General features: G+C 32.9%; 2 protein-coding genes across 4 annotated transcripts; both read left to right on the top strand.

Annotated features, from left to right (window-relative positions):
• Window positions 1-3013: 3013 nt before the first annotated feature.
• Window positions 3014-7666, top strand: LOC136233567 (uncharacterized). 2 transcript variants are annotated; one of them, XM_066023272.1, is made up of 5 exons: window positions 3014-3342; window positions 4003-4098; window positions 4395-4443; window positions 4973-5083; window positions 7533-7666. In XM_066023272.1, the coding sequence occupies exons 1-4, from the start codon at window positions 3061-3063 to the stop codon at window positions 5059-5061; spliced, it is 516 nt and encodes a 171-aa protein (XP_065879344.1). In that variant the 5' UTR covers window positions 3014-3060; the 3' UTR covers window positions 5062-5083; window positions 7533-7666. The 2 variants fall into 2 exon arrangements, with proteins under 2 accessions (XP_065879344.1, XP_065879343.1); XM_066023271.1 differs by lacking the exon at window positions 7533-7666 and adding an exon at window positions 5485-5749.
• An 887-nt stretch (window positions 7667-8553) lies between these two features.
• On the top strand, window positions 8554-22971 carry LOC136232568 (ATP-dependent DNA helicase Q-like 2). Of its 2 annotated transcripts, none has more exons than XM_066021792.1 (20): window positions 8554-8763; window positions 8856-9079; window positions 10629-10775; window positions 10877-11092; window positions 12646-12750; window positions 12851-12955; window positions 13041-13163; window positions 15048-15136; window positions 15234-15270; window positions 15363-15396; window positions 15630-15682; window positions 15763-15840; window positions 15933-15998; window positions 17308-17374; window positions 17456-17509; window positions 18566-18673; window positions 20607-20671; window positions 21245-21323; window positions 22197-22402; window positions 22528-22970. In XM_066021792.1, exons 1-20 carry the CDS (start codon window positions 8700-8702, stop codon window positions 22702-22704), a joined length of 2097 nt encoding a protein of 698 aa, XP_065877864.1. In that variant the 5' UTR covers window positions 8554-8699; the 3' UTR covers window positions 22705-22970. The 2 variants fall into 2 exon arrangements, with proteins under 2 accessions (XP_065877864.1, XP_065877865.1); XM_066021793.1 differs by having other exon boundaries at window positions 8566-8763; window positions 8861-9079; window positions 22528-22971.
• Window positions 22972-23927: the final 956 nt, after the last annotated feature.

The raw sequence follows: 23927 nt of genomic DNA, 5'->3' as shown, positions 1-23927 counted from the left end.
CTAGCTAGGGAAGACGACAGAGATCCCTTATGCATCCACTAGCTTAATGGTCGGAGTACAAACCCCATCCATATTATTAGGGTCGTCCCTGGACATGAGTAGGAGAGACGCCCGTGTAGGGCCCGAGGGAGGGAGGGCCCCAATAATAATATGTCTTTTAGAAAAAAAATACAAAAAATTAAATCTTAAAAGAGTAACAATTGCAGAAATAATTTTAGACCTAAAGATTTTGCAACAAACATCTTAGACGAAAAATAAAATCTTAAAAAGAAAATAAAGAAATTAAAATATCAAAAGATACACCAATAATAATTATAATCTATAGGCCTAAACAATCATAACACACAATTATATCAGTATATTTTCTTATAATAATTTTTCGCATATTATGTTTTTTCAGAAATAAAAAAGGTTGCAAATGTCTTTGCCAAACTTATAAAATTCTTGAGTTTGTCAAAGTAGCCAATTCCAAATATTGTGATTCCTTTTTTAATCCTCATAACCATGATAGTGACTATTCTATATGCTGAAAGATTTTTTTCGAAATTAAAATCATTGAAAAACTATTTGAGATCATCAATGTCGCAAAAAAAAGGTTGAATGGTTTATCAATTTTATGGACTGATAGAAATATGTTAGACCATATTAATGCAGGCATTGTTTTTAATGATTTTGCATCTAAAAATGCTCGTAGATAATGTTTTGTATGAGCAACTAAATACTTAAAGTGAAATAAAATGTTTTTTTTTATGAACTTTGATGTTTTTATTAGATCTCTTGTAAATTGTAATAAAAATGTGTCATTTTTAAGTAATTTCTTTAAATAATTGATTTATCAATTTTATTTTTACTTGTACTTATTAACAAAGGCCTCCGTTTACTACTTTGCCTCTTGGCCTGCATGTTATTAAGGGCGTTGGAAGAAATCCAGGCACATAGTACGCTATTACTAATAATGGAGGGTCATTAAATCACTACCCTAGTTTGGCAGGGGAGGCTAGGTGCCTGTACGTAGGAGATGCATTGCAATAGAATTTAGTTCCAAACATTTGTATAGGACGTCAAGCAAATAGTGGAGATATATTATGTTCTCCAGACTGCTAAGAGTCATGCACAAAATACCAAAATGCATCAGCCTTTACCTATGTCGAATAATATATAGGAAGACCTTTTCATGGATTTTTTTTAGATCTTCTAATGATTCAACGCGGAATGGATGCTATCTTCATAATAGTGGACATGTTTTCAAATATGAAACATTTCTTGCATTTCTAGTAGATCAATGGTGGTGCCTCCACTATTTCTAGGTTGTTCTTCAGACTGATAGACTACATGGGGTTCCGAAAAGTAATGGTGGAAATTATCGAATTTATGTCGCATTTGTGTCGTGTCAATCTTTGGTTAGTGCCAAATGATTCAACCCTAACCCAATCCAAAAACGTCCGTGTAATAATTGGGTTAATATCGATTTCTTATCATGTTTTATTCTCAAATGTAGTTTTTATTGTGTACCGATATTAATGATGACTTTTAAAAATATAAGAGGATATAATAATAATTTAAATATTTAATGTCATTTTTGGATTAGTTTGTTAATATTAACTATCCAAAAGTTCGCTAATATTATGTTGAAGATCATGTAATGTGTTTACAAGTCGTGTTTTACTTACTTCTCTATCAATGATGGTGTGTAACAATATAGGAGGATCGAGTCGTGTTTGCAAGTAATAATTGTAATTTTATTACCTTTATTAAGAAAGGTAACATGTAAAAATATGAGAGAATATAATGATAATTTTTAAATATTCGTGTCCTTTCATGTAATTTTCGAACCCAACTCAAAAATTTACATGTCAATTCAAAAATGACACATTACCTACTAAGTTAAACTCATACACTAAAATTGCGTGTCGATTTTGTATCGAGTAATCAGATCGTGTGTATTTTTTTCACTTCTACCGAAAAGTATCATTTCCGACATGGATGCTAAGTTCTTAAGTCATTTTTGGTGAACCCACTAGACCATATTTGATGCTTCGCTCAAATTCAGTGTAACTGCTCACTTCCACACAGATGATCAAATAGAAGTTGTGAATTACACCTTTAAAATCTCATAAGAAGTATCTACTAAGAAAAACCAAAGATGTGTGAATTTGCTATTGCTTAGGCTGAATCTGCTCACCAACAAAGATGTTCATTCAAGTACCAGATACTCACCGTTCGCAATGGTTTATGTTAAAATGTCGAACCATATCTTAGACCTTGCCCAGATTCGAGCATGTATGCAAGAAAATGATCCAATTAAGAGATTGGCATGAGAGGCCCAAGCGATGATCGAGGAAGTTTGGGATTGATTGGAGAGCAAGAATGTCAAATGTCAAGAAAAAAGTGGATAACCCCAAGCGATGACCGAGGAAGTTTGGGATCGATTGGAGAGCAAGAATGTCAAATGTCAAGGAAAAAGTGGATAAGCTCCAGAGGGATGTGCAACTCGAAGTCGGGAATGGGGTGATGGTTTACTTCAGTATTTTTCACATGGACCCTGATGACCACGTGAATTTAGTCATCCATCGTTAGATGTAGGCTGATTAAATCAAAGCCTCAGGATGATTTGAATATCCACCTTAGGATTTTAATCAGCCTACATCTAACGGTGAATGACTAAATTTACTGTGGTCATTAGGGTCCATGTGAATATTACTGTGGTTTATTTAGGGTAGGAAGGACTCGTCCACGATGCAAGTAGCAAGCTTCGCCAACGAAAAGATGGACCCTATAAGATTTTGAAGAAATTTGACCCGAACACCTAGTGCTTCAACTTCCGATCAGGCTAGATCAAATATATATATTTTTTTAATTTACCCTTAAATTAATTAAATACCAACCTCTGTCAAAAAAAAAAAAAAAAAAAAAGATTACGTTTTTGAAAAAATTAAAATTTTGGCACCTTATAAAACATGACGCCTGCTGGTCGTGACAAAGTATAAAAGGGCTTTTAGGGATTAAAAAAAAGGAAAGCGAGTCTCCAAATCGAAAAACTCCCGCCAACACAGAACCAAAATGAGGAAGAAAGCCACTAACAAATCGCCATTGCCATTGCCATCTCCTGCTTCAAAATCCATCATTCTTCTTCGTAACAAAACCAGCAACAAGGAGAAATGTCCTAATTTTTCAGCTTTCAGATCTTCGCCGCAGCAGAAAACCTTGTCATCCATCCCCGACCTTAAAGATATGGCTTCCTCCCGTATCCACGACCTCAAGTCTAACCTCATCGATCGCTCTCACTCTGAGATTCTCAAAGATGTTGAAGCTTCTGTCTCTCGTTTCCATAAACGCTTCAAGGTTCTTTTCACTCTTATCTTTTTTTAATTGATGTAGTTCAAATTTAGCAATCATTTTTCAAAATCTCGCTCTATTGATCGTGAATCCTTTTAATCCCGGCGTATGATTGCATTTTAGGGCTGTTTATTTATGAATTTTATTTTGAAGTTCCGCAGACTTGTAATTGGATTGAATGCTTCTTCATTTTTAAGATTTTGATATGGTGAATAGCTAGTCTGATCTGATCTATAAGGTTAACAAATTGCCGAGAGCTACTACCGACAGAACCAATTATTGTCTCCATGATCCGGAAAGAAATTAGTATATATCATTACATTTTCGCTCACTCAATTTATTACTTTATTTTAGAATCTTTCAATGTATTGTGGTTTTGTTTGCAGTGGAGCGTAATTGATAGAATCAAGAATGAGCTTATTCAATTACATTTACAGCTTTCTATCAGTTGCTTAATTATTCCACTTATCTATAGATGCATCATAAATACGTGATCCATTCAAAAGAAGGAAAGAAAAACCAATGGCAGTTGAGTTGTAATTTGAATAACTAGATTGATAATTAATGATTTGTCAAAATCTACATTATTGTGCAGGTCAATTCAGTTTTTCTTTCTTAACTAGTTCAGTTGTTTTAATCCTTTTCATTCTGTTCCTTATTCTCCAGATTCAGTCACAGACATGTGAGCAGGTGATGGATGAAGCAGAGAAGGATTTTAAGAAGATTTCTGAACAGATCAATGAAAATTGTGAAGCAATGAAGGCAAGCAAGCTTTTCCTCATTAAATAAGTTCTCAATTTCAGTTGTGAAAGTTGAGAGAGTGAGAAAAATGAACTGAAATCTATTGATAAAAAACTACAGAGAAAGCTAAGGTTTGCATTAGGAAATATTCCCTAGCTAACTTCAATCTCCCTCCTAACCGACTTAAATACTTTTCAACCTAAACTCAACTTGGCAAAACAGAATAGAGCAAACCGCATTCTGTTTCTTGACAATTCCCTAACTATTCTTGCCATTCCGCCAAATGTATACATGATCCCTCTCTTTTTCTCTTCTAGGAATCATATGAAGAGCTTATGGCAGATACAGAAGCCAGTACATCCCGTGGTATGTTTGCATCAATTAGCATTTATCAGTTGATTTTTCGAGCATCCACGTTAACTTATATATCTTAAGTTCTATATCTTCTAATTGGTTTAACAATTTGGCTATAAATTGACTCAAATTTGGATGTGAAGTGTCATTCAAAATGAAAACTGACCTTAATAAACAATAATGTCAACATTAGCAACAACAACTAATTTGAATAGAATAGAACTCCATTCAGATGCATTTGCATTTTTCTTTGGATCTTAGATCTGACAGTGATAGGTATATGTTTCCTAAAGCTACTCCCACGAGTGTATTCTTGAATGCGCTTATACACTGTTAAACAATATTGTGCAGGTTATATTTTCCCTTAGTTCTGTAATGAATTTGAAATTTATTATTGCTGTTATAGATCTAACACCAAATCTACACCTTATCCTGTGTTTGAGCCATGGAACATGTAGCCTAAATAGAAAGCCAGAAGAAAACAGAGTTTTCAGCAAGAAATTACGTTGCCCTTCTTAAGAATGTATTTTGTGTTTTTCAGTGTGTAAAACTACCATTCCTGAACTTTCAAAATCGTATGAGAAAGCAATTGGCCTTCTTCAAAGCCGTTTCGGAATCCCATCGACTTAATCATTTGAAAGGGAATTTTCGTGTAAGTACCTTCACATTCTTGGTTTCGGTATCTTTTCTTGCCTTCGTGGATTTGGTGAATATATCTCCATATATTTTTTCCACCAGTTATTTATATGATATTTAGTCTTCCAGTCAAAATTTGGATACAGTCATAATATTGCTCAAATTATTGCCTTCTTTTTCACTTTATACGTGTAGACTGTCAGTGAGTCACGGTAGTGGTTTCTACCAAAAGTAATATAGAATGCCATGAGAAGTATAAATTTATACTTGAGATAATCAAATTCGGATAAATTGCAGTGGTCTCTAAATAAGAACGAGTTACACTTTATAAAGATGACCAAATCTTTTTCCTCCTTCACATATTAACTTTGCTCATATATATTTTGCTGCATAAGACTTTCTTTCGCATAAATTCAGATTAGTTGGAGATCTGCTGCACTTCAACTTCCAAACTCCAGGATGGTAAGTGAAGTTTTGTTGGTTAGGCTTGTTTGGTAAAACGCTTGGAAGTTGTAACTCTCTTTGCGAATTGGAGACTGGAGACCGACTTCTTTGCAATCTATTGATTGATTGGTTCAATTTTAAATGTGAAAATAGAGTTTTAAAAAATACTTGATATTTCTTAATGTAAATGTTACAGAATAAACCCTTGCTTAATCTCTTCAGAAATATTTTACTTCCATTTTGTTATTTGGCAGTCAGTACCATAATACCCAAAAATATATTTTGTAATATCAAATTATTAGTTGGTACAAAGAGATGTATTCTAAAATTTTACTATAATATGATATATGTTACCATGGATGGATTATACAATTGTTAATTAGTTCTTTTCAATATTTATGTATTTATTTAATTATTTATTAAATAACCACACAACTGGGTCAAATGGTATGTTGTACGTTTTGCCCCGGGTAATAATCTAGAATAGGGATCCAAACCTGATAGTGACACTATAAGGCCATGTTCTTTATTACTTAATTTCAGTAACAATCAGTTCAGTTCATTTCAGTAGTAATCAGTTCAGTTCAGTATTCAGTTTCAGTATTCAATAATTTATTATTATTTATTATAATTATTATATATTATTATTATTTATATATAATTTATTATTATTATTATCATTATTTATTTATAATTTCAGCAATTTATTATAATTATTATAATTTATTATATATTAATTTATCTATTTTCATTATAATTATATTTATATATAATTTATGCTTTGTCATTATATACATTATCATTATTTATTATAATTATAATTATTTTGTGTAACTTATTTGCAAATTTTGTGAAAAGTAAATAAATATTATATTAATACGTTTACATTAAGAGTTTGTATTCATATAAAAATTTGTATTTAATTTCATAGGTTTTAAATTATATATAAATTTGTGTTTGTATGTAATTTATATTTTTAATTTAAATTAGACTCATTTTTGTTTAATGTCATAGGATTTTATCGAGCCTAGATTTTATTTGATATTTAATTTAGTTTAATCTTTAATAATATATTTATTTATTATTGATATTATTTTTTTTGGTAGAAATATTATTATTATTATTATTATTATAAGCTTATTAATGTCCAATATTATCATTAAATTATTTTAAAGTCTAATACAGTAGCATTCAGTTAAATTCAGTATCATTCAGTTCAGTGATAAAGAACAGAGCCTAAGAACCAAACCAGATCAGTTGGTTAAACTGGCTCGGCTTGACCGGAACCGCATGTAGTTCAGTTTTTTAATACTTGAAAACTGGTAAGAACCGTATAAACCGACCGGTTGAACCATTAACTGGTTGATCCAGTATCAGTTGAGTGGTTTGGTCCGATCAGATTTCAAGCACCTTTACTTAAAAAAAATGTAAATTTGACAAACGTGTGATTTGAACACTAGACCTTTAGATTTAGATTGTTAACAAACATACCTGCCACTATACTAATTAAATCAATTATGATTACTATTAACTATTTAAAAATATATAGTGATTTATAAATTAAATAAGTAAAATATTATTATAATATAACTTTTATCAATATAACTTTTATTAATATTGTATTATGTTATAATATTAAATGTGAATAAAAATATAATTTTTACATAATTTTTTGAACACCGGTTGAACTTCGGTTAAACATCTGATCTTTAACTCTCTGTGTCTTTCAATTCTTTGATCGGTCCGGTCTTGACAACCATAGTCACAACATTATCTCCCAAAACGACTCTTTCTCAGTCACATTCATTAGGCAACAAGCTAACAAAATGACTTATGCTTTGGTTCAGTCGACTCGTTCTCTCGCTTGTCCCGCTATTTTTCTTGATATTTCAAGTTTTGCAATTCTTGTTGTGTACTCTTTTTGCCTATTAGTGGCTCATTTATTTTATTATCTTAAATAAAAAATAAAATAAGAGATAATGTGCACCGATCAACGACTGATGTTGTTTCCTGTTGCACAGATGCAAGCATATTTACAATTCTTGGAAAAACAGGAGGTAGTGCAGTACTTAGAGATTCACATGGTGCCTTTATCTCGGTCCGGACAAATCTGGTGGAAGGAATTATGGAAGTTAGGGAGGCGGAAGCTTGGGTGGTCTTACATGCACTCGAATGGACCATCGAGGCAGGTTACAATAAAATTCAATTAGAATCTGATTCCTCGATCACAGTTAAAGCTATCACTTCAGGAAGTTTGGATCAGTCAGAGTTTGGTGATATTATTGGGCAATGTCGCACACTTTTATCATCTCAAAACGGTTACACTATCCGTTTCATTAAAAGACAAGCAAATGGTTTAGCTCATGCTTTTGCTAGAGCGGCCTCTCAATTTGCTAATCAGTTTTACTTTGATATTATCCCTAGTGGTTTTCCTTTTTCTGTGTTAAACTTTTACCGGCTTTTGGCTCATTAATAATATTTAGCTAAAAAAAGAAAGATAATATGCAAAAATACTCATAACATTAATAGTTAAAAGTAATTTTACTTTTAATATCTAAAATATGTAATTTTATATTTAACATTAGCAACTATAAATAATTTTACTCGTAATATTACCAATTGGATTAATTTGAAAAATACTTCATTAAATGTGTTTTTCTCATTTGTTATTTCGGCTGCCTATGTAAATCATTTTATAATAAATCAAAAACATAAAAATACGTGTGAATTTTGAAAAATAAAATAGAAAGTATTATGTTGTGTATTGTATCCCTTACATATTAGTTGTTTCTATTTTTTTTTTTTTTTGTATGTTATTAAAATTTCATAATATTCAAATAATATTCGACAAAATATTCTATAAGTATATGTTTTCTAATTATGTTTCAAATTAATCTAACTTACAGATAAAATTGTTCTTGATTACATTTTCTATTGGAAGTTTGAAATTAATCTAAAATCGTAAAAGTAAAATTATACAATTTTACATCATCTCTGGGAAGTTTGAATTCACGAGGGTCAAATATGTGGTTTTCAAAAGAAAAGAAAAGAAAAACCCAAACAAACAACAAAACTAAACAAAAGTGAAACAGCAGTAAAATCTCGAACGGCGGCGAAAGTGCTGCTGCGGGAGCAAAACTCTGTCTTCTTCCTTTGGAGTAGAAGAATATAATTGCTAATAACAAACTATGGATACCGAAGAGATATTACAGGAACTGGGAAACGTGGAGGCGGAAATTCAAGATGCTCAAGGTATTTGCATTCCCCCCCACACCCCCCTGTTACATCCCCTTTCTAATTTTTCAACAATAATGACTGTTTTATGCTTACGCTTCGATATTCAGATCAGATACAGTTACTGCTGGAGCGGCAAGAGAAGTTATATGAGAGACAATCAGAACTCAAAGCTATACTGGAAGCATGTAAAGAAAGCGCGGCTGAAGATGGTCCTTTTCCGTCTACTGCTCCAATGGAAAGCTGGACTGGGCCATTTGAGTGGGACGATGAAGCTGACCGTGTTAAGTTTAATGTCTTTAGCATTTCGACATATCGTGCAAATCAGCGGGAAGTGAGTTTCCACTTAACTATTCTATGAGTATTTGCAGTATTTATGTGCTTCTTTTTTCTTATCTTCAAAAATCTAATATTTTTGTTTACTATTTGCTGCCCCGCCAAATTATTACATTGGTATTGAAGGGATTACTTTCTACTTCTACCTTAGATTGCAATAGACTAGGAATTTTAGTACTTGATGGGTCTAGAGTTACTGGATTCCATCGAAACTTACACTTTTGACGATTTATTAACCGGTTGAATTAAATTTCAGGAATTATGCATTTTAATTCAACATTACTTATGGGAAATTTGTTCTGATTGCTAGGGATATATAGTAGCAAAGCCTATGGTCGTATTATTTTCTTTTCATTTTTTATGCAACCTGACAAACTGATTATTTTAGTGATTTGAAATTTCTCCTTTTCAATTTCTAATCGAGTTAAGTGTTATTTTTGAAAATGAAATCCTACTTCAGTCTGGTATGGGGGCTAACTGAGACTTGCTGTTTTCTCTATCAAATGTGCTAAATTGAGCTTTATGTTTAACTTTCTCCATCAAGATTATGAAGGCAAAATATGAGATATTAGCATTTGACTTGGGTACTTAAGTTTTTGTGTCTTCCTAGAATTTCGGTTGAAACTATAGCAGCTATTGGCGGTATCATGTCTTAGAAAATAGATACAGGAGCTGGTCAAGGGAAGTTGCAGCCATGAACCTGTGGGGTAATAAGAAAGTAGTATTGTCATTTTTGGGCTTGGAGTGCTTTTTTTTTTTTCCATAATACTTTTGTTGGAAACTGGCTACAAAATGTAAGTTGACCTAACATAGAGTACAATAATGTTAGCAAATCTAAGATATGGAGGATAGTGTGCTGATACTACAATTATGTCCTCTGATAAGAAAATTTCTAAAACGATCAAATATAGGACTTGGAAAAGTTAAAAAAAGGGATAAAAATCAATTTGATCCAAACTCTAGTGGATGAACTTTCTTTAAATTTTGAGCATTGAATTAATTTGTTGCTCAAAAGTAAGATTTGAAAAATCAAAATAGTGGGCTACTCTCTACCATTTGATTATTGATGACAATCAATTTTTACCTTCTAGTATTTTAGGTGCACTCAATTGTGAGAATTTGTGCATCTATTACAATCTACGATTTGGTTTTTGTTATGTTAAATGTAGGATTACAGAAAATGTTTCACTACGGAGTTTAGTGACTGCTGGTGATTGGACATAGGTACCATAAAAGTGATTGACAGACAAATGACAATGTACTTATACAGTTCTACTGAGAATTCCTTCCACTTTTGTAGTGTAAAGAAGTCTAAGACATGGCATACCTTTTTGGATATGATATAAGCACAATTTGAAAGTGGCATTACATCTTTTTGAAGGTCTTTGACCAATTATTCCCTATGCTTCGAAAACAGATAAATGTGGAAAATGTTTCTGGAGCCCAATGGTGGCTTTCTTGCAATGTCTCTTGTATATCGTTGTTTATGTAACTTAATTTTTGTTGTGGTTCTCATGAATTTATCTAAAATAGTTGTCTATTATCAGATAATCAATGCTGTCATGAGTAGAAAGGATGTTCTAGTGATTATGGCTGCAGGTGGGGGCAAGAGCCTCTGTTACCAGCTGCCAGCTGTTCTTAATGATGGGATTTCCCTCGTTGTTAGTCCTTTGATTTCGCTAATTCAAGATCAGGTATGCTTATTGTATTTAACATGTGAAACATTTGCATAAAGCCATAAACCTTGCTCCTTTTGCAGCTTAGAAAAGCTTTCTAACGATTATAAACCATTCAGGTTATGGGTTTAACAGCTCTAAATATTCCAGCACGCAGGCTTACGTCAACCACAAGCAAGGAAGAAGAGAAGTTAATTTACAAGGCACTTGAAAAAGGTGAAGAAGACCTTAAAATCTTATATGTCACACCTGAAAAGATATCAAAAAGCAAAAGATTTATGTCGAAACTTGAAAAGTGCCATCATGGAGGACGTCTGTCGCTTATTGCAATTGATGTGAGTGTATTGTTATTACTATTCTCTTTGTGACTATTTCAAGCTGAACTTGTCACAGCTAACCATCAGGGAGGATATCTATGTCTTATTGCAATTGATATGAGTTTGTTGTAGTCTTGTAGAGGTAGGTAAATATAGTTAGGATGAGATTCAATAGTGTAAAAATTTCCTTCTATTTTAAATCATCATATTCTGTTTTCTATTTATATTTCATGCTCAATGTTTTGACTTACTTTGTTTATGATTCTCCACTTTCCGGGGTTAAGTTTTAAGGGAAAAGAGAAGTTAACAAATTCTGAATGAAAGAGTGCTACTACCTGAGTTTTAGTAGATCTTTAAGAATTTTATTTGAACATGTATTATGAATTATGCTATGTCTTATAGTCTCCCCTGCTTCCTCCTAGAGTAAACTTTTCATATTTTAGGTCCATGGGACAGTTGTCCCATAACTTCCGCTTATTCAAACTTTCAGCCCGTTCTTTATCAGTTTCTTTTATGAAGCCAAGCATCAGACTAATGTTTCTATCACAAAAACTTGCTAAGCTATTCTGGGGCCAATGATTAACTTGAAAAAAAAAAACATCTCTGGAGAATAGTCTGCTAATGCATCTATTTTCAGAAAGTGTGTACATGTTAGCAAGTTAATTTTTGTTCTTGTGATACTTATGGCAACAAACTCATGTTTGCCCTTAACAAGTTGCTACATATACTGTTAGCAAGTCCATTTCCAGTTATGATATTTCTGACTTATAAGCTGTTCTGTGGCACCTGAAGATGTGTGATATCATACCAAACCTTTTTTTGGTCTCCGTCCCTATATTATTGATCGAGGGGATAATATGTTATCAAGCACTCAGCATTACCTCATCTTTGAACGCCATTCCTGTGCCTTAAGATGGTCCTTGTTTAATTACAAAGAAGTTCCAGAACATGATAACAATAACATGCATCTGATGGAGTTATTATGATCTTTCACTCAAGTAAATAAATCCTGCAAGTCCTCGTTTACCTATTACTAATCCTTCAGTGATTAATTTCTTTGTTGATAAAATGAAGCCTATCATTGTCTCTCTGTTTCTGGGATTTATGACTCGTGCTGAACCGAAGCAAAGAAATTAACTCAGCATATAATGCCTTTATTTATCTATATACTCTGGTTACCTCAGAGGAAGTTTCTATAATACAGTTTTATGATGTAGAAACTAAATTCACCGAGTCGTAGGAAATTTTCAAATAATAAGATTCTCAATGTGGAGTCTGTTCAGTATTTTTCTGCATTTTGGTGAAAGCAAATGACTAATATTCTAATTGCGAAGGACCTGAAATAGAATAGCTTCGAAATTTATTCTGGGGCCAATGATTAACTTGAAAAAAAAACATCTCTAGAGAATAGTCTGCTAAGGCATCTATTTTCAGAAAGTGTACATGTTGGCATTTTCATCTAATAAGTTGCAATGCACATTGCTATATTGATGGAAAATTTGGATCTTATTGTAGGAATTAGAACATTTCTGTTTAAAACTCTGTTACTATCCAGTGTTGATCATTTGCAGGAGGCTCATTGTTGTAGCCAGTGGGGTCATGACTTTCGGCCTGATTACAAGAACCTTGGTATCCTCAAGATTCAGTTTCCTAGTGTTCCCGTGTTGGCTCTAACCGTATGTTATGATTTTCTTTTCTAGTCAAGAAAGGTGAATAGATTATGCAGAATACACATTTTTGTTTACGATAACAACCTTATTGATTTCAATTATGCAGGCAACTGCTACTCAGAAAGTCCAATATGATCTAATGGAGATGCTTCGTATTCCAAAATGTGTTAAATTTGTTAGCACGGTCAACAGACCAAATCTCTTTTACATGGTCTGGTTAATAAGCTTTGTTTCTTGCTATAGGCTAAGTAGTTGATTTTAGCTAAAGCCTAAAGTTAACTTCTCCTACACTGTAGGTACGGGAGAAGTCATCCGTTGGTAAGATTGCTATTGATGAAATTGCTGAGTTCATTCAAGAATCTTATCCAAATAATGAATCTGGCATAGTCTATTGCTTTTCCAGAAAGGAATGTGAGCAGGTATATGTTGTCAACTAAGAGTTCTCTTGCCATTTTGCTTTTGTATTGTTGTGATGAAAATTATTTAGTTCAACTAGAGCAATCGAGAGTTCTATTTTATTTTTCTCATGGCACTACAACTATGTTAAGATTTTGCACTTGGATTAAATTACATATTTGTCATATATTCATCATATTTGGTGCAATAGAGGTAAGATATCATAAATTGTGTTACATTTTGTGGTGGATGAGATTGGTGGAGAGGGTGTTTATTATTCGTATATTGGGCCAGAAAGAATTAGAATTGGAAGGCATGTGGAAGTGATGCTGGGAAAGTAAACTCCAGCAATAATATACTGATTTCCTTGCTCTAGCATTGTAAAAAAAACCAAAGACAACAGCATTTGAGTATAGATAGGTTCACATTTTTGTTGTAAAAGTACTGTAAATTCTTATATGAAAGTTGATGGATAGTAAGAAAAAGATTACATAATTAGCAGTATTTATTACTAGGGTAAATAATTTATTGGTCCTATTTTAAAAAGTACATTACAGAGTCCCTGACTTTTTCAAAATCAATTACTTAGTCATTCGTCCATAATTTTGTTAGTCAAAAGTTTATACAAAATGATAAGTTTACTCATCTATCAGAAGTTATTTTAATGTTTCATAATGTTCAATAAGCTTGCCATTTTGTATAAAATTTAACTTGTGTAGGGACTAAGTAGTTGATTTTGAAAAAGTTAGGCACTCTATAATCTATTTTCTAAAATAGGACTGACTAGTGTAATATGCAGAAACTCAGAGACTAATAAAATTATATCCTTACTGAGCATATAGTACTCTATTGTGCAAGTCCTTAGCTGAATATGCACTTTAAGATGTTCATTTAATGTCGAACCTCAAAAGCTTAATGTTTTTTTATTTTATTTTATTAAAAGCATGGTTGAGGAATCTACTACTGTATTCACTTACACTATAAATAAGAAAATAAGAAAATTGTCCTTCAAATTACTAGAGTGAGAAGGAGAAGTCTAAGTAGGACCAAAGAAAGGTGTATTCTCGAAAAACATAACATTGGCAAACACAAAGTATTGACTTAAGGAAGGAGATGTCATGGAATCAATTGATCCATTACCTTAAGCTGATAGGTAAGGACCAAAATAACTTGTATATTATCTCTGACCCATGGCCATTCATCCATGTTTTGACATTCCATTAACAAATGGAGTTGTGAGGATTTAAACTCAAAATCACTTGGTGAACAAATTGACCCATCAACTTAAGCTGATAGGCAAGGACCAAGAAATAACTTTATATTATCTTTGACAAACCACACCACCCAAAAAATGGAGAAGACAACAAAAAGAGGGGGAATGGACATTGGGAACAGACCACGAGCCCAAATAGATGCCGGAAAGCAACCGGCAAGCCCAATGCTGAAAAAATGTCTCGCTATGAAGACAAAATTATAACATAAAAAAAGGTAGCACTCACCCGAATTCCAATTCTATAACCCTAATTTGTTGGCTCTGAATCAGAGAGGATTGAAAAAATTATCGTGTATTTCTATTATGAATCAATACGCATATATAGTATATTCTAAACTAGGAAAGAAATAATTTGAGTTTAATCTAATCCCTGTGATCAACCAATGCAGGCTGTACATATTTGTAACAATTATTATCTCATTTTTTTTTGTAATAAGCATAAGCAGCAACAGGATGACTACTTTCTCATAATATGCACGAAACTTCCTGTCAGTTAGTCTTCCATATTGTCAACTAGTTCCTTTTATTTTTGTACGTCTAGATTTATTAGAATACAAGTAAGGCTGTTTCTCTACTTAAATCTTTTCTAGTGTTGGTTTAAAATTTGTCATTATTGTAATGGTAATATTTGTAGGTTGCAGCAGAGTTACGTGACAGAGGGATTTCAGCTGATTATTACCATGCAGATATGGATGTTAGCGCTCGTGAGAGGATTCATATGAGGTGAAGCGATTATTCTTATGCTGCTGGTGACAAACAATGGATGTAAAAATGATGCTATTAATGCTAATATGGGGTTTTATTTGGTTTGACGGCACAGGTGGAGCAAAAATAAGTTGCAGGTCATCGTTGGTACAGTATGTGTCTTCGTAACTGTATCTCTTTGTTTTAGTGAATATCATTTTCTATTTTTATTATTTAACTTCTAATATTCTTGCTTTTGTGACAGGTGGCCTTTGGCATGGGGATCAACAAACCAGATGGTCTGTATTACAAACTTTTTGCTTTAAGTTTTTGATGTTTGTCATTGTTGAAATGCTCCTTAAGCATGCCTGTTTGTTCATGTTCCAATGATGTGCTCTGCCTGTTTCAAACTTTTCACGGTTTTATATGATGGTTCATGTTAGCCGACCCCGAATCATTTCGGGACTAAGGCTTTGTTGTTGTTGTATTTGCATATACTACACATTCTTACATTCGGGATAACTGCCTGTAGTCAGATTTGTCATCCATCACAGTCTAAGCAAATCGATGGAAACATATTATCAGGTGTTCTTCCCCCTGTTCTCCTATCTTCTAAATTGGGCATTTTCCTGGTCACTAATATATCCATAGTTGCTGTTGTGCAGGAGAGTGGTCGTGCTGGACGGGATGGAGCACCTTCGGAATGTTTACTCTTTTTCAGGCCTGGTGATGTTCCCAGGCAGGTATTTTCTTATATTTTTTAGAATTTGCAATTTCTCTTATTGTTTGCATATATATATATATATATCATGACATGGTAGCCTTTTCTGATCAGAGTTCGATGGTCTTCTATGAGAATGCTGGTTTGCAAAATCTTTATGATATCGTGCGATATTGCCAGGTATATTTCATATTATAAATCATAGGGTAAATAGTTTTAGGTTACATTTATTTAGCAAAATACTGTTGAGAACATCCAGCGGTACTTTTTTTTTTTTAAAAATTAAGTTAGATATCCTGAGTGTTTCAATTAGGAGATAACTAGGGAGAAAGAGAGAGATGGTAGTGCAGTTCACTGGTGAAAAAAATCCATGGACCAAGGTTGTGATTTGGACTGCATGGATGGCATGATTTAGATTGCAACTCTTAAGAAACAGTAATGACATAGTTTCTTGAAGTGGAGCGCCTCGAGTTCAAGGTGATACCAAGCTCCAGAGTTAGTGCCTTGAGTTCAAGGTGATACCAAGCTCTAGAGTTAGTGCCTCAGCCTTTGGTTGCCAATGGCAGGATCTGTCACGAGGCATCAACAGAAATGGTAAGGCATGCGCCTTAAGTCAGGGCTATACTACTGATTTGAGCTGGAAAAAGAGCTTAACCTTAAGATAGTGATCGTGTAAGTCCAGCCAAAACTTTGTCAAGCTCCAATACAACTTGACAAAAAAAATTGAGGCTCGATGCATGAATCTGGACTCAACTTGATTGAGTTTAATATCTCTTGGTTCGACTCAAATTATTATGTATAGTTAATAATTAATATTGCTATTTAAACAATTTATAATATTAAATGCAGTTGAAAATATAAAATAAATAATTGATTGGCCCCAATAGCTGCTTGTGTTGAGTGTTTTAATACTCTAATGTGCTTGACCTGTTATTACTTGATCTCAAGTTTGATCAAATAAAGATTGAGCTGAACTCGGGTAGATTGTGAGTTGAGTTTGAGTCTCACAAATAGTTTCTCCTTCAATAGCTATGGCTACATCTGCTCTAGCTACAACTTTTTGCTCAATAACCATTTAGTGGAATCTATATAGTTGTAAGTGGAGCATTATTATTGCTCGGCGCTTTGATAACCTATATGTTTAATAATTGAAACTTGGAAAGTATGAAAATTATTTTCAAAACTTGTGTCTAATTTACCAAGAAACCAATTGGCCTAAAAGCTTAAGCCGGTGGATAAGGTATTATATTTGACTCATCTCCACATGCAAGTGCCCTTTACTTGAAGCGTGTACATCATATGTCCATCTTACCATAAGTTAAAATATCACTAACAGATGAGTTGCTAGGATTTGAACTCTCGACCACTTCGTGTAAGAGGCTTTAATACCATATCAAAAAACCAATGAACCTAAATGCTTAAGCTGATAAGTAAGGTATAAGAATAGTTTTTATGTATTATATTTGACAAAATATTTTCTTGTATGCAGTCTAAAAGACAATGCCGCCGAAGTGCCTTTTTCCGACATTTTTCTGAGCCATTGCAAGACTGCAACGGTATTATGTCCACATTCCACTTTTGTCATAAACTTTTGGATTCATCCATAAACTTTTTGGACTTGATTTTGTGCTTTGCAGGGATGTGTGATAATTGTGCATTCCCTAGTGAGGTTAAGGAAGTTGATGTATCTGGTAAATTTCTTTTATTATCTTCAGCACAGTTAATTTAATATTTTCCAGTCATGTTTTTGTCGACATTATAGTCATTGGTTCTTGTTACGTAGCTTACAATTTAGTTCTTCATTGTTTATTCTCTTTCTATAATATCATTTTGATTATTATATCAGTTTTTGCTTGAATTGATTGTGCTTTTACTTCTATGAAATGCATTCATCAAACTCCATGCAGTGCATTAACATATGTGAAAATGTATTTAGCTTGCCAAAATGCTTGTGGTATATCCACAAGGATTTAGAGTACCACATCTGTCCAACGAATTAAAATTTATCATTTGAAGTTATGTGATGGTAGAATGATATCACCTAGGCATTGTATATGATTTGGGGGAGGACTCCTTGAGATGATATTCTAACTTGTATGCTATTCGAGTTTTGATGATGAAATGGTTGAGTCATGGCCAGTAAGAACTATTAAGTTATCTCATTGGAAACCCATCACATATTTTGATCTAAAATTGGTGCTAGTTTATATTTTTATTTTCATTAAGAGTTATTTTTGCTTTTCTTTTACTTTTAAATAACAATTTTCTAGTTGTGGATTTTATTAATATGACAAGGTTAAAATTAAATGATTAGAGAGCAATATCCTGTAGAATTTTGCATTGACAAAAACAAGAAGCAAAAATTTGGGCCTTGAATATCCTATAGACATACTCATACATATACATTGTGGCTATATTGGAGTGAAATTTCTAATGGATGTTGTTATTCCCATTCAAATTCTTAAATATGCTCAATTTTGTTTATTTGTTTGATGAAATGTCAAAATTATCTCTAACATCATGTTCTACTCTAGCTTAACAAAAAAACTTATTGTATTATTATTAAATCTGTAGCAGTTTCCTTGCAAACACTAGCTACTAATGTAATGTCAAACAGATTTTTTACTTAGTAAGTTTATTGTCAATTTATTATTATTATTATATTTTGAAATCACTTTTTGATAATGCATTATCTAATATGGCCAATATAAATGGTATTCTGCTTACCTTATAACTTTTATTTGCAGGTTATGCAAAAGTTATGGTATCATTGGTGCAAGATATGCAGCAGAATGATCAGAGATTGACAATGTTACAATTGGTGGACAAACTAAAAAACAAGCACAAGGATCTAGGTTTGTATTTTTCATGGAACCATTTGAACCAAAGGTTAAGCTGATAGTTAGGGCCCGATAATAGCTTCTATATTAATATTTGACACACCTCCGCATGCGAATGCCCCATGGGCTTCTTAGAAGCGTGTACAACACAAGTTTACTTTATCATGTGTTGAAATTTCACGAATCAACAGGGTTGCTAGGGTTCGAATCCTCGACCACTTAGTCTAAGAGTCTCTGATACTATGTCATGTAACCATTTGAACCAAAAGCTTAAGCTAATAGTTAAGGGTCAATATTAGCTTTTATATTAATATTACAGTATTATATCTTGAAGTATTGTCCAATAGGCATATTATAGTTTATGAATGCGTGTAAATCATATCTTTGTTATTTGCAGGTATAATTTACGTTTTTATTTGAGTCTGTATTAATCAAACAAAATGATGGGTTTGTAGGTCTTCCAGTAACAAACTGGATGTTATTGTAGTGTTCTTGGATGTTTGTAATACAAAGATACTAAACCCTTTCTATGGAAAATATTGTGATTTTGATAGCATACACACACATACATTATTTGCTACTAAATTTAAATGCATAAAATGAAAACAAGTGCTACTGAATATCTTTTCACTAATTAGGAGTTTTTCTTTTAAACAATAAATGTAACACATATTTAACTTCTTTGTCTTATCTTTGCACTTCAATGGAAGATACACACTTACTGGTATACTTCACTTGCATAGTGTGTTTCTTTAAAAGAATACTGTTATATTATTATTATTTATTATATCTTGTGACATACCTTGGTTGCTACTCCTGCTGGTTGATGAGAATGTAAATTTTATAATTATGAAGATTTATGTGTGTGAGAGAGATGAACTTTGGATATGAAGTTTGTGGCATGTGTGTTCGTGTATACTTGCATTTATTGCTATTCCAATTAGTTCTTCAAACCAATTGAACATGTTCAAAAACTAGGTTAAAACTGTCAAAATTGAAAGAAATGGATAAATTGCAGCTGCAAAGGAAGGTTTAGCTTTACTTGTGTAAGATGTCCTCTAAAGTTGCTAAGATGATAGGGTTCTCAGTTAATTTAAAATTACTGTATGAATATGCAAATAAAATGCACTGTTATTAGAATCTTATGATTCGCGATTCCAATCGTACAATTCAATTTGATTCAGCTCTATTTCGAGCCGAATCTACATTATAACAGAATCTTGCGATTCGCGATTCGATTCGATTCAACTCTATTTCGAGCCGGATCTTCATCACCGTTCATCAAAAACCTCAACAACACTAACACTAAACTCACTCTCCTCTAGTCCGATTGTTATTTATCACGTTATCAACTCAAACTAGTTCCATTCCATCATTATCAAGTTGAGAACAAGGCAAAAAAACAAAGTCATAAACTCAAACTCTCCATCTCCACTAAGTTATGAAACAGAGTCTGATTTGTGAATTAGTTTTATTAGTATTGCATTTGCATTAGATTTGAATTTTAAGTACTTGTTTGATATGATTTCTTTTTTTATATTAAAATTGCATTTCTAGACTAATATTTGATAATATTTTGAGTTCAACATGGTAAGTATTTTATCTTTTATAATATTATGAATTTGAACGGAATCTTACGATTCGATTTGATTCACAATTCAAAAAATGAGGATTTCGATTCACGGAGTCGAATCTCGATTTGACAACTATGATGAAATGTCTTTGGATGTCATTCCATAAATGTTTAAATCTCTTCTTTTTTCTATCATACATAAGTGAACTTTTATTATATGGAAAACAGTTGCACCACCTCCATTCTGTAATATAATATTATAGGTCTTTTGGTTTGGTAAATTTATACTCTAATAATCTGTTCATTTTCATGTTTGTCTGGATTCAAAAGTTCATTTGTCAAAACTATGATATATATTTTGCATAAAACTATCAGGTGCTGAACTTAAGAGAGAGGAGATAGAACAACTTGTGATTCGGCTTATTCTGGAAAGTGTTTTGGTAAGAATCTTCATTTGTCAGATCTTGTTCCATAAATTCAAGCAAGAAGATTATGGTACACAATTTTTTTTTGAAGCATTGGTTTAGAATGAAACAAATTTCTAGACATGTTTTAAGTTAATCAAACAAATTTTGATGGGTGGGAATTCAGATCGCAAGATTAATGACACTAACATTGTTTTTTCAGTTATTGACAGTATTATTATTCTTCAAGAAGTAGGAAACTTGGAAAATATTGTATTTTGTTCAGCATATTTTGAAGTCTTTAATTGCCACATGCTTTATATGAAAAACAATCTATTTTGTCCTGCCTGCTGTATATTTGGTACGTTTATAGCAATTAAGGGTTTTATTCTATCCATAAGCTTGTGAATTTTGAAGCATATTTGATGTTTTGGTTGAATAAAAATATTTTGAGAGATGGCTATATAAGTAACAGGGTATACCATGTGTAGCATTAGCTTGTATTCATCTTCTGAGAGTGTTCTGCAGAATCATGCACTTGGTTGTCTCTTTGTTTTAGGAAATATATATTTACAAGAAATATCAAGCTATGGCCAATTTTTAATGCAGAAGGAGGAATTCCAGCATACAGCATATTCTACAAATGCTTATGTCAAAACAGGGCCACTGGCAAAGCACGTATTGCAAGGTGTGGATGCTATCTTGTTCAGTTTATAAATTTCAGGTGTCATATATCTGACATGTGAGTGGATATACTCCCACGGATGCTTCAACTAGTTGCAGAATGAAAGCTAAAGATTTAATCCTGGATATTTTTCTATTTCACAAGAGCCAATTCTTAAAATTGTGGGGGCATCTAGGAACTTGACGTTATAGCATCGTTTCAGATTCTTTTTCTTTGAATTTTTGTTCCATGCATTTTCTAGGTGGCAGTTGATTTGTGCCTAAAAAGTATATCAACATAGAACCCAGGTGTTGGTGATCAGAAAATTGACAAGGATAGAATAGGAAGCATAAGTCGTTACTTTATTTTTTATTGAAGTTCTTTCTTTGTCCTAATTTTTTGGACTGAAAGATTGAAGTCTTTGGGTGCCATCAGGAAAATGGTGCATATTAAGGTTGAAGAAATAGACACTTGATACTGGCTACTAGCTTCATTGTGATTTTGCTGGTCAGTCATTTAGAATATACAAGGTTGTCACACTTTTAATCAAGCAATTAAAAGTCTCATGGTTGAACTCATGTTTAATGTTTTTTATTACATCAACTGATAGCAGTTTGATAAATATGTAAATAATTAAAATAAATTGTTTACCCTCATGCAATATTTATAGTTATTCTACTCCGTCAGAATTTAATCTTTACGATGTTGCATGTATAGTTCTGTTCCTCATGGTTGATAGCATACATCCTAGACAAATTTTGTTGGTCATTTTCTGTGCTTCAGGAAGAGAAGGGGTGGAATGTTAGCTAACCACAGTTTGTTGAGTCATCCTATCTTGCTTGCAGTCTTAGCAATAAAGATGTAATTGACTTTTTGTTTCCCATGCTTGGCATATAGGGAAAAAGATTGTTAAGCTTGAGGTTTCTAGCAAACAGAGTAATCCGGCTGCAAAACGCAGTCTCACATTGTCTGGACTAGAGTTTAAACTTGATAACTTGCGGAAAGAAGTCGCTGCTGAGAACGAGGGAATAACTCCTCATTCTGTTTTGTCTAGACAACAGATGAGCATGATCAGCGCCCAGAAACCAGATACAGCAGAAGAGGCAAGTTCTTGGTTCCTAACTTAATGATGGAATAACTCCTCTTTCTGTTTGCTTGCGCTTGCTTTGCACGATGTAAGGGCAAGGGATAGGTTTGTGACACTGATAAATATAATTTTGGTATGCAGTTGGAGAAGATAATAGGGAAGCTGAAGACGGGAAGGTACGGAAGTAGAATTCTGGAAGAAATTAACAAGTTTGTAAGGTCTGATGAGGCTGACATGTTGAATGATGAAAGAAGCAAGAAGAGACAGAAGGCAAAGAAGAAGGATCTCGTTGTAATCGAGACTAGCGAGGATGAATAATTCATAGATTCAGGTCTCATATTCTTCCTACTTTTACAATATCTTTTTGAATAGAATAGAAAAGAATAGTTGGTATTTCAGTTTTCCCTTAGTAAGTATTCCACCAGTTCTCCTTTTGTGTGTGCAAGTTCCATGCTGCTGTCGGTTCCGTTGATCAAACAAACTTATGATTTAGTATATGCTTTGTTGTGGAATTGACTTGCAAACACAAATTAAGTAAATATATTATACAGAAAAAATTAAGTAATTTAGTGCCATTTTTACTTTATAAATTCAAAATCCATAGGTCGATTCAGTATTTTATTCAATGATTACATGACTTTCTCTCGACTGCTACTATATTATATACATCATTTCCAGTTTTTAAGAGTCATATTTCTACTTGTAATATTTTGTTTTAAAATTTTGTAATTTTGACTGCCTGGACCAAATGTTTTACAGTGAAAGATGCCTCAGGTTTGGGTAAATTTTAGAATAAACCTAAGCATACTCCTTAGACATAAATATTCCATCTATTCTTAAATATCGTTTAAGGTTTTTTACAAAAATCAATTAAACATTAATTATATTATTAAAATGACTAACTTATCTAGAAAATAGGGACAACTTATTTGAATAATTTAACCACCAAGAGTCCCATATCAACACACAATCTGCACCATCAGTTTACCCACTCAACTAGCATGTATCATTCTTTCCCCTTTAAATTGATCTTTGTCCTCAAGGATGAAGTCTGGATAAGATTTCATTTTCCCAAATTGATCTTCTTTTGGGCACCCTTCCATTGAACTAAGATTTCCCACTTAGGCCGATACTTTCCCTTAGTAATGACTCGACGATCAAGTATAGTCTCGGGTTGATGAAGGATGGCAGAATCATCAGTGACAGAAGGAAGTTGGCTGGAAATAAGAGCTAATGTGCCGATGTGCTTACGTAACAGGCTCACATGAAAAACATTGTGAATATGAGAACCTGGTGGAAGCTTTAACTTGTATGCAACCTCTCCCACCTTTTTTACTACTTGGTACGGTCCAAAAAACCGAGGGGCAAGCTTCAAAGATTTGCGGAATGCCACTGAAGTTTGTCGATACGGCTGTAGTTTGAGGTAAACAAATCTCCAACTTCAAATGTCACTTCCCTTCACTTCTGATCTGCTTGAATCTTCATTCGATTCTGAGATAGAGCTAAATTATATTACAGCTCTTTCAAAATGGTATTAAGGT

This window comes from Euphorbia lathyris, chromosome 6, assembly GCF_963576675.1.
Source record: "Euphorbia lathyris chromosome 6, ddEupLath1.1, whole genome shotgun sequence".
Classification (NCBI taxonomy): domain Eukaryota; kingdom Viridiplantae; phylum Streptophyta; class Magnoliopsida; order Malpighiales; family Euphorbiaceae; genus Euphorbia; species Euphorbia lathyris.
Note: the sequence above shows the minus strand (reverse complement) of the source record. Positions and strands in the feature narration are given on the sequence as shown.